Below are 11,453 nucleotides of genomic sequence, written 5' to 3'. Positions count from 1 at the left end.
TATTCGGCGAACAATTAACGGGCCAGATCTGGCTTCGGGCCGAAAATGGGCCCAAATATTGGGCGAACAATTAACGGGCCAGATCTGGCTTCGGGACGTAAATGGGCCCAAATATTGGGCGAACAATTAACGAGCCAGATCTGGCTTCGGGCCGTAAATGGGCCTTTATTAAGCAGGTTGTTATTGGGCTGGCCCACTAGTACCTGATTAAGTTCTATGGGCCTTTGACTGGGCTGGCCTTTTTAACCTATATGGGCCTCTGTTGGGCCCAGCCACGTGTCGACGTATCATAGGCATGTCTCCTCCAATGGACGGGCGACATCTGGCCCACTGACGAGCTGACAGGTGTTCCCTTCGGCCAATCAGAATTTTACACATGGAAATTTCCCATTGGTCAGGGCTGTTAACGGGTTATCGGATCCAAAATCCGACCCGATATCTTAACGGTGTTCCGTTACGGTGGATGCCACGTGTCGGTCACCCTTGACGAAAGCACTTCTGTGACGCGCGATTTATCGTCATGGAAGTGGACACTTCCGTGATGATAATTTTGGTAATGTCATGGAACACTGCTACGACAGCACAGGTATGACTATCTTGATTCTATCATAAATTTGTCATGGATGTACATGCATGACAAAAAACGCGACCTACTGTGACAAACACGTATCATCACGGAAGTGTATTTTTTTGTAGTGGTGATAGTGACTATAGAACTCTGTCAATCACTATTTTATCTGGAAGATTAACTCCCACTTGATTCAAGCGATTGTAGTACTCAAACAATTTGAGCACATGCTCACTGGTTGAGCTATTCTCCTCCATCTTGTAGGAAAAGTACTTGTCAGAGGTCTCATACCTCTCGATTCGGGCATGAGTCTGAAATACCAATTTCAGCTCTTGGAACATCTTATATGCTCCGTGGCGTTCAAAACGTTTTTGAAGTCCCGGTTCTAAGCCGTAAAGCATGGCGCACTAAACTATCAAGTAGTTATCATACCGAGCTTGCTAAACGTTCATAACGTCTGTTATCTGCTCCTGCAATAGGTCTGTCACCTAGCGGTGCATCAAGGACATAATTCTTCTGTGCAGCTACGAGGATAATCATCAGATCACGGACCTAGTCTACATCATTACTACTATCATATCTCAACATAGTTTTTCTCTAGGAACATATCAAAAATAAACGGGGAGCTACATCGCGAGCTATTGATCTACAACATAGTTATGCAAATACTATCAGGACTAAATTCATGATAAATTAATGTTCAATTAATCATATTACTTAAGAACTCCCACTTAGATAGACATCCCTCTAGTCATCTAAATGATCATGTGATCCATATCAACTAAACCATGTCCGGTCATCACGTGAGATGGAGAAGTTTTCAATGATGAACATCACTATGTTGATCATATCTACTATATGATTCACGCTCGACCTTTCGGTGTCAGTGTTCCGAGGCCATATCTGCATATGCTAGGCTCGTCAAGTTTAACCCAAGTATTCTGCGTGTGCAAAACTGGCTTGCACCCGTTGTATGTGAACGTAGAGCTTATCACACCCGATCATCACGTGGTGTCTCGGCACGAAGAACTGTCGCAACGGTGCATACTCAGGGAGAACACTTATACCTTGAAATTTTAGTGAGATATCATCTTATAATGCTACCGCCGTACTAAGCAAAATAAGATGCATAAAAGATAACATCACATGCAATCAAATAAGTGATATGATATGGCCATCATCATCTTGTGCCTTTCATATCCATCTCCAAAGCACCATCATGATCACCATCGTCACCGGCTTGACACCTTGATCTCCATCGAAGCATCGTTGTCGTCTTGCCAACTATTGCTTCTACGACTATCGCTACCGCTTAGTGATAAAGTAAAGCAATTACATGGCGATTGCATTTCATACAATAAAGCGACAACCATAAGGCTCCTGCCAGTTGCCGATAACTGTTACAAAACATGATCATCATACAACAATTTATATATCATCGCGTCTTGACCATATCACATCACAGCAAGCCCTGCAAAAACAAGTTAGATGTCCTCTACTTTGTTGTTGCAAGTTTTACGTGGCTGCTACGGGTTTCTAGCAAGAACCGTTCTTACCTACGCATCAAAACCACAACGATTTTTCGTCAAGTATGTTGTTTTAACCTTCAACAAGGACCGGGCGTAGTCAAACTCGATTCAACTAAAGTTGGAGAAACAGACACCCACTAGCCACCTGTGTGCGAAGCACGGCGGTAGAACCAGTCTCATGAACGCGGTCATGTAATGTTGTTGGTCTGGGCCGCTTCATCCAACAATACCGCCGAATCAAAGTATGACATGCTAGTAAGCAGTATGACTATTATCGCCCATAACTCTCTATGTTCTACTCGTGCATATAACATCTACGCATAGACCTGGCTCGGATGCCACTGTTGGGGAACGTAGTATTTCAAAATTTTACCTACGATCACGCAAGATCTATCTAGGAGAAGAATAGCAACGACCGGGGAGAGTGTGTCCATGTACCCTCGTAGACCAAAAGCGGAAGCGTTTAGTAACGCGGTTGATGTAGTCGAACATCTTCGCGGTCCAACCGATCCAAGCACCGAACGTACGGCACCTCCGCGTTCAGCACACGTTCAGCTGGGTGACATCCCTCGAACTCTTGATCCAGTTGAGGCCGTGGGAGAGTTCCATCAGCACGACGGCGTGGTGACGGTGTTGATGAAGTTACCGGCGTAGGGCTTCGCCTAAGCACTACGACGATATGACCGTGTAACTGTGGAGGGGGGCACCGCACACGGCTAAGAGAAACTTGTGTGTCTTTGGGGTGCCCCCCTTGCCCACGTATATAAAGGAGGGGGAAAGAGGAGGCCGGCCTAGGAGGGGTGCGCCTATAGGGGGAGTCCAACTAGGATTCCCAATCCTAGTTGGAGTCCCCTTCCTTTTCCAAGAGGGGAGAGAGGGAAGGAGTAGGAGAGGGAGAAGGAAAGAGGGGGGCGCCGCCCCCTCCCTAGTCCAATTCGGATCAGCCCATGGGGGGACGCGCGGCCTCCCCTTGTGGCCCTTCTCTCCTTTCCACTAAGGCCCATGAAGGCCCAATACTTCTCCCGGCGAATTCCCGTAACTCTCTGGTACTCCAAAAAATACCCGAACCACTCAGAACCTTTCCGATGTCCGAATATAGCCTTCCAATATATTGATCTTTACGTCTCGACCATTTCGAGACTCCTCGTCATGTCCCTGATCTCATCCGGGACTCCGAAAAAACTTCGGTCATCAAATCACATAACTCATAATATAAATCGTCATCGAACGTTAAGCGTGCGGACCCTACGGGTTCGAGAACTATGTAGACATGACCGAGACACATCTCCGATCAATAACCAATAGCGGAACCTGGATGCTCATATTGGCTCCTACATATTCTACGAAGATCTTTATCGGTCAAACCGCATAACAACATACGTTGTTCCCTTTGTCATCGGTATGTTACTTGCCCGAGATTCGATCGTCGGTATCAACATGCCTAGTTCACTCTCGTTACCGGCAAGTCTCTTTACTTGTTCCGTAATGCATCATTCCATAACTAACTCATTAGTCACATTGCTTGCAAGGCTTATAGTGATGATCATTACCGAGAGGGCCCAGAGATACCTCTCCGATACACAGAGTGACAAATCCTAATCTCGATCTATGCCAACCTAACAAACACCTTTGAAGACACCTGTAGAGCATCTTTATAATCACCCAGATACGTTGTGACGTGTGATAGCACACAAGGTGTTCCTCCGGTTATCGAGAGTTGCATAATCTCGTAGTCAGAGGAACATGTATAAGTCATGAAGAAAGCAATAGCAATGAAACTTAACGATCATAATGCTAAGCTAACGGATGGGTCTTGTCCATCATATCATTCTCTAATGATGTGATCCTCTCATCAAATGACAACACATGTCTATGGCTAGGAAACATAACCATCTTTGATAAATAAGCTAATCAAGTAGAGGCATACTAGGGACACTCTGTTTTGTCTATGTATTCACACATGTACTAAGTTTCCGATTAATGCAATTCTAGCATGAATAATAAACATTTATCATGATATAATAAAATATAAATAACAACTTTATTATTGCATCTAGGGCATATTTCCTTCAGCTCAGACTCCATGGAGGAAGGGACAGTTCACCCTTCGTCGTCATCTCCGCCTTGGACTGAATGAACTCGAGAATGGCCTATTGTCCGCCACCTCCTCCGCTTGGTTGAGCTCAAACTCCGCCAACACGTCCTCCATGCCGAATTCGACTTGTTCAGGCATCGATGCCTCCTCCTTGTACAACGGTGGCTCTTCCTCCCCCTGCTTCGCCTCTTGCATCTCCTCGTCCGTCACCACCATCTCCTCCTCCGGCACCTCCTTGTCCGAAGTAAGGCAGATCGTAATGCTTGAGGCGCGCATCTCGCCTGGATCTCTGTCTAGCGCTCCGGTGTCAGCAGCTTGTAGTAGCTAATAACCGGATTTAGGGCCAGTTCTTTTGGTGGCTTCTAGAATAAGCTGAAATAAGCTGCCCCCTACCTAGCTTATTCTAGAAGCCCAACTAAATTTATTTATTTAGAAGCCTACTAGTCGCCTAGTAGTTAAGACTTGACTAGTAGGCTTCTAAAAAAAATTGGTTGGGCTTCTAGAATAAGCTAGGTAGGGGGCAGCTTATTCTGGAAGCCAAAAAAAGGGCATTTCGTATTTGGCGCTGCAGGCGCCCGTTAACGTGTATTCTGCAAACGGGCGCCTGCAGCCGTGTTAGCTGGGCTCGGCCCATCTTTTTCTTTTTTTTCCTGCGGTAAACCAAAAAATCACTCCCAGTTCAAAGGGATTAGATCCTGCGTCTTGAGGGTTGGTAACACGATGCACTAACCAGTCCACCAACCCGCGTTAGGTGATCAGGTATTGCTTCTTCATCCTTTTCTTCTAACATCTTTTCCTTCTTTCAATTTTTTTTTCATTTTTTGTCCTTTTCTTATTCGCAACGGTTTTGTTCTGTTTTTTATTCTTTGTTTGAACTGAAAAAAGATGTCCTTCTTCTTTGTTCGACGAACATTTCAAATCAGTCAACATTTTTCGAAACTAGATGAAATTTTTTAAAATTCATTGAACTTTTTTTCAAATTCGTGAACATTCTCTTTATATTGATGATTGTTTTTCAAATTTGATGAACTTTTTTCATATCTGATGAACCTTTTCCAAATCCGATGAATTTTTTTCATATCCGATGAACTTTTTTTCAACTTCGATGAACTTTTTTCAAAATCGATGCTTTTTTTCTTCAAATTTGTGAACTTTTTTCAAAATCAGTGAACTAATTTTCAAACTCGATGAACTTTTTGTCAAAATCGATGAACCTTTTTCAATATTGATGATTTATTTTTCTCAATTGATGAACTGTTTTTCAAAAAGGATGAACCATTTTCAAATCCGATGAAGCTTTTCCAAAATTGATGCTTTTTTTCTTCAAATTTGAGAACTTTTTTCAAAATCGGTGAACTAATTTTCAAACTCAATGAACTTTTTTGTCAAAATCGATGAACCTTTTTCAATATTGATGATTTCTTTTTCAAAATTGATGAACTTCTTAAAAAAAATGATGAATTTTTTAAAGTGTGTGAACTTTTCTTCCAAAATGATGAATTTTTGTCGCGAAGTCGATGAACCTTTTCAAATCCCCGTTTAAAAAAATCTAAGTGATTAATAAATAGCGCGCACGCTTGGTCTTATATAGTTAGTGTTAACATCAATCACAATTGTTTACTGGCTATAGTGGTTAGCATAGCTTAATGAACGTTGTGGCGATCGGAGAGCGGTGACATGAATGCGTCCTCACCTAAACCGGAGGAGGCGCCTGCCAGACCAATGGGATTTGGCGCCGGGCAACGGAGGAGCGACATGAATGCGTCCTCACCTAATCCAAAGGAGGCGCCTGTCAAACTGATGGGTTTTGGTGCGGGCCTAGCCCGTTAGACCGATGTGTCCGAGCGTCCCCATATCCGACAAAAAAAAGTGAGTATGCAAGCTCCCTAAAAAACATAGTTTAAGCTTAAAAAAACATAGTTGTGCAAACACACGCATGCAGTAACCCTCTTATTTCGCAGAAGTATGATATGCCCATATTTATAGTTCATCTTGGGAGTGGAAGAATTAAACAGCTTCATGTGAAATTCCATCCACATGAATTGATCATCAACCATTTAAAAATTGCCCAGAAATCCAAGAAAGCAACACTGCTTGCAACATGTCCAGGGCTATGCTGCTGGCATATTGCTACAATAGAACCCTGGACATGTCGACCAGCACAAAACAGAAACAACAGCAGAGAATAGGAACATGAAAGAATAACCAAAGTGCAAAGCTAGAATAGTGCTGTCGGTCGATACACGGTACATCTCATCGCTCCGCAAATGGTCTCACTGGAAGAATCCGTTTGGACAAAGTTTAAGCTAACAATCATCACAGTTCAAACCAAATCGACAAAGCATTCAGCTAGAGCTAGCTAATAGAGAGATATTACAGAAGTTTCTGGCTACTTAACATAACCAACTTGAGTGAGCATCACACTATGACGGGTGCAGCCATTTGGTCCGAAGCAGGTGGCGTTGAGCGCAACCATCCATGGTACAGTTTCAGTCCCTATCTTCCCTTGCAGGCGACCTTGCAGGCGAGCGGCTGCGCAGTGGAAAATAAGCTCAGTGTGGCGCCTCAACGCGATTTAGCAAGCACAAGGAAGCATTTTGAGCGTACTAACCTTCGGCGCCTGTCATAGGCAGGACTGGCTTCACGGCGTTCACGGTCATACTTGGGGCTAGCCCTGTCATCCCCTTTGCCGCCGTATGGGCTTCCACCACGGACATAGTCAGGGCTATCTCTGGCACCACCCTTGCCATAGTCCGGGCTGCCCCTCTCCCTGCCCCTGCCATAGTCTGGGCTGCCCCTTTCTCGCCCTCTGCCATAAGGACTTGCCGACCTACCACGATTGTCCCTTCTGTCAGGAGATCTATCACGGCCTCCTCTCCTGTCTGGACTGTACCCGTTCCTTTTTTCATCATCGTCACGAAGTGCATACTCAACAGAGATGACCCTGTCCATCACAGTGCTGCCAAAAGAATGAATTCAGTTACAATCAAGCTATTACTGCAGGCCATATATGTAATAACAGGGCAAGTACTCCTTACAAGCACATCAAGAAACAAGTGTTAGTACCTTCCATTAGTAGCGTCCAGAGCTTTAGTAGCATCCTCCTGTGTTTCATACTGGACAAATGCAAAGTTCCTTCTGATTCTGATATTTGCAATCTTGCCATACAGATCAAAGTGCTTCTCCAGATCTCTTGTCCTTGTGCTGATCGGATCAAAGTTAATCACAAACAAGGTTTTGGTTGGTTTCACGCTGCTTGGAGATCTCTTCCCATTTCCTTTCCGACCACCACTGCGATCCTCCTACACAAATAATAGACGGCAGGTATTAAGAAAAATAAGGCTACTGAGAGATGACTTTTATTATTTGTTTACAACTGCACACCTTTGTCCATTCGACTCTCAGTCTCCTCGCTTTTCTACCAAAGTCAGTTCTGTCAAGTCTATGGATAGCATCTTCAGCATCACGTTCATCTTCCATGTAGACGAACGCAAATCCTTCAACGTTGAACATGGAAAAGTGACTAGTTATTTAAAGTAACTCACACATTTTACTAACCCTTAGGGTAAACAGATAAAGGCGAGTATGGTGATCAAAATCTTTGCAAGATATAAAAAACTGCAAGATCACCTCGGGAAGCTACAAATTGATACGTCAGCACAAATAGAAACAGACCTTTTGTATGTTGCACTAAATGATGTCAGAGTATGATAATCCGAACGTTCGTGGTACACCAAAAGAGGTGGTGGTGCTGCCGGTGGAACCTCTACTCTTCTCCAGCCGGCCATGAGATTGGCATGGTTGGATCGACGTGGGAGAGTGTAACCGGGCGGGGGAGGAGGGTGCAACATTGATGTAAAAGTAAGACATCAGTCACGAGGTGGTCGTTTCCAAGTGACAGATGTCATGGTGGACTGTGAACTCCTGGAAATGGACAGGGCATGAGGCAGGGGCTCAGGCAGGAAAGGTAGAGCCCAGTCCATCAACCAGGATGAGCACAGATGCTTCATGATATTCCTGCGGCAAAGAAACAATTGAGTACTGGACCTAAACTTTAAGAAATTAAGTTCTTTTTTCTAAATTTATCCTGGTTTGGAGTTGTCCAATGACTTTGACAAAATAACATAAACATAATCTGATTCTGTTGAACATTCTCTGGCCTGATACACTTTGTCCAATCATATCTTATAACAGACCGCAGTATACTGCACCGGGGATGGTTGAAGAAATGATGGCAGTCTTTGGAGCAACGAGGACGGCTGTTTCCACTTGGCATCCACCCAAACTTGTTGAAGCTAACTGAGCACACCATTCACTCCATTCCCTTGGAAGACTTGTATGGAGCTAATGTATTTGTGCACATCAATATCCTTCTCGAGTAAATAGCAGTTTGCACCAGGTAAATTGGATATGAAAAAACACAATTTAAAGCTGTTTACTCAAGCATTACACTTGTAAGTTTATTTCTTAGAAGAGTTTGTTGTCTTAATGACTGAGACCACCACGGCAAATCAGATGGTAAAAAGGGGCAACTTAAATCTAGAGAATGGACATGAACAGTCTTACCTGTCTTCATGTCAACTCGCTCCACTCTTCCATATTTGCCGAAAAGACGCTCGATTTCAGACTGGCGGGCATCATAGTCAAGGTTCCCGCAGAAAATTGGCCTCATGTCGCTGAACAAACAGCTCTTCTCCAAAAACCTATTCGAAGATAGAAGTCAGTGGAACTGTTAATCATGGACAATAATGATACACGTTCTCAATAGATAATAGCAGATTCACGCGGTCTCTGTTCCAGACATTTTACACAGAAACTAAAGACAAACATCACTAGCAGATTTGCAAAAAATCAGCACATTTGAGGCACTTATGAGGAGCTGTGCATTTGCTAGCTAGATTCATTTGCCCAAATGGGGTGCAAACTGCAGTGATAACCAAGTATCTAACGTACTGGAAGCTCAAACACCTCAGTGTCCAGCAATACTGATCATCTGACCAGCGAACTGGTAAACGCAAATATGTTTTACTGAATTGCAGACTCGATAAATAGTGTTGTTACAGTTTATCAACCAGCGTCAGAGTCTGTATGAGCGAATGAAAATTTCTAGGATGATAATACTATATCACTTCAAACGGTAGCACAAGAGAGTGGAGTAGCATCCATGGACCATGATACTCCCTCTGTTACAAAATAGTGCATCCAGATGTTAATGTTTTCTTTTCGGGAGAGCCTAGAACTCATTTAGATGAGATATAATTTGGTCTCATTCACCTTGAAAACAAAAACAGGTACAACCCACGTCAGCACACACGCATCTTATAGCATCACATCCAATGGCTATAAAAGGTGAATGAGACCAAACTATATCTCATCTAGATGAGTTCTAGCAAAACTGTTTCTTTTCTACGAACTTGGTCAAACTCTAGAAGGTTTGACTTCGGAAAAATCTACATATGCAGTATATTTTGGAATAAAATGAATGAACCCCCCAAGACCAAACAAGCAGAGAACAATAAACCGTAACAAAGCATCCCAGTGAACAACAACGTCAGCAGCACCTGACAAGCACGAGCAATTTTTCACAGCTTAAACAGCATACAAATTCTCGGTAGCAGGCACCGTTGCCAGATTTCTAGGTTTGGCGCAGCTAAACCGTATTCTCCCCTACATGCCCAGAATCCGCCAGCGCTCCCGATCAGAAGGAGCTACAAAAATCAACGCAAAGCAAAGGCGAGCTAGAGTCCTATGGTGAAAAAACAAAAAATGGCCAGATCTGAGCTCCGGAGAGCTGAGGCGGCCGAGCGAGCGCCAGATCCAGGGGGGGGACGCGGACGAGCGCCGTGCTTCGGGGAGGAATCGTGGCATGCGCGAGGTTACCTTTGGAGGGCGGGGACGGCGAAACCCTAGGTTTCCACGGGCGCGGCTCCTTCGGTTTGGACCCGGCGGCGAAGGGAGCGGGGAGGACAGAGACGGGCAGGGCGAGACGGGCTGGTGGTCCGTGGCCCGCGAGGGGGAGGGAGGGGTTTATAGGTGCGAGGGAACACGAGGGGCTGCAAGGTGGGGCCCACCTGTCGGTGTGATGCATTTTTTCAGAAGATTACAAAGTTGGTGTGTAAAGTCAAACTTCCTAGAACTACAACTCTTTTTATTATTGTACTTTTATTACTGTCATGTGGGGGCCACCATTCGGGGCCATACACACTCTCTCAAACTGCGTTGTTCTCGTTCAGAGATAGATGAGTTTCAAATTCAACATACTCCCTCCGTCCGGTAAAGAGCGTGTGTTTGGCTTCAAAATTTGTCCACAAAAGAATGTACTTCTATCTTCCCAATGCACTTTAAAGTAGAAAAAAATACCTCTCTCATCATACGGTAATCAAGACCAATAACCATCTACACATGGTCTTCTTAATTTCTACATGCACTTAGCTCATTGGGTGTTGGTTAATTAAAGAGGAGAGAGAGGGTGGCTTGCCCTTTTCCAATGCATTTTTTACTTGACTCCATAATTTGTCCTAAAATCTCTAGATGTTCACTCTTCACCGGATGGAGGGAGTAGACATTATTAGATAATAAAGGTCCAAATGCGACTACAACGACGGCATGATCGAACGATAACACATGCCTCCTGGCCATCGTCGTTAGAGGAGTCCGAAGGTATCTCCATTAAGACGGCCGCGGTCTCCTTGGCACCTCTCGTTGGGGACTCCCGCACGACCCAGACAATGACCTCGGTGGCACCCCTCCTGTAGGCCTACCACCCCACCCAGATGCGGCCTCAGCGATACCCCTCCTATGGGAATCCAGCTCCTCACAAATGATGACCTTGGTGGCGGAAGCGTATGTGGCCACCTTGAGCGCCCTCTCATCCTCGACGGGCGAATCACCAATTGTTGCATGGAGCGTCCTCTCCTCAGCCGCGGAAGCATCTGCGGCCTCCTTGATTCCTCTTCGGCCATGTTGGTGATGACCTTGACAGTTGAAGAATCTATTGCCGCGTGGCGTGCAATATCATTTCCTCTTCAATGACAACGCTGGCGGCCTCGTCCTTCATGGCCTCCAATGACTTGGTGACTCCACAAGATCGTTCCAATCAATCTCATCATTGAAGGACGTGTTTGGGTTGTCATCTACAATTTGCCTGCATTGCATGCTTGACTTAGTTGAGCCTAGTTGAGAAAAAATAGGAAAAAAACCATCATCTACACATCGTTTGGTTGCCCACATCTAGGTTGCCTGCATTAGGGGGTCGGTTTTG

The 11,453-nt window shown here is 44.7% G+C and overlaps 1 protein-coding gene across 2 annotated transcripts; it reads right to left on the bottom strand.

Moving 5' to 3' along the window:
• Positions 1-6,378: 6,378 nt before the first annotated feature.
• Positions 6,379-10,207, bottom strand: LOC109786429 (serine/arginine-rich splicing factor RS41). 2 transcript variants are annotated; one of them, XM_073500961.1, is made up of 7 exons: positions 10,073-10,195; positions 8,759-8,895; positions 7,868-8,209; positions 7,577-7,689; positions 7,259-7,494; positions 6,804-7,151; positions 6,379-6,724 (listed from the first exon to the last, which is right to left on the bottom strand). In XM_073500961.1, exons 4-7 carry the CDS (start codon positions 7,670-7,672, stop codon positions 6,682-6,684), a joined length of 723 nt encoding a protein of 240 aa, XP_073357062.1. In that variant the 5' UTR covers positions 7,673-7,689; positions 7,868-8,209; positions 8,759-8,895; positions 10,073-10,195; the 3' UTR covers positions 6,379-6,681. The 2 variants fall into 2 exon arrangements, with proteins under 2 accessions (XP_073357062.1, XP_020200579.1); XM_020344990.3 differs by lacking the exon at positions 7,868-8,209 and having other exon boundaries at positions 10,073-10,207.
• Positions 10,208-11,453: the final 1,246 nt, after the last annotated feature.

Source organism: Aegilops tauschii, chromosome 6, assembly GCF_002575655.3.
Source record: "Aegilops tauschii subsp. strangulata cultivar AL8/78 chromosome 6, Aet v6.0, whole genome shotgun sequence".
Lineage (NCBI taxonomy): Eukaryota > Viridiplantae > Streptophyta > Magnoliopsida > Poales > Poaceae > Aegilops > Aegilops tauschii.
The sequence above is the reverse complement of the archived record's forward strand: the minus strand, read 5'-3'. Positions and strand labels throughout refer to the sequence as shown.

Excerpts from the sequence above, each read along its gene's own strand:
- LOC109786429 (XM_020344990.3), bottom strand. The coding sequence starts at position 8,864 with ATGAGGCCAATTTTCTGCGGGAACCTTGACTATGATGCCCGCCAGTCT. Across the intron at positions 7,690-8,758 it reads GCGAGTTGACATGAAGACAG|GATTTGCGTTCGTCTACATG; the intron begins GTAAGACTGTTC and ends TCAACGTTGAAG. Across the intron at positions 7,152-7,258 it reads CTGGACGCTACTAATGGAAG|CACTGTGATGGACAGGGTCA; the intron begins GTACTAACACTT and ends TTCTTTTGGCAG.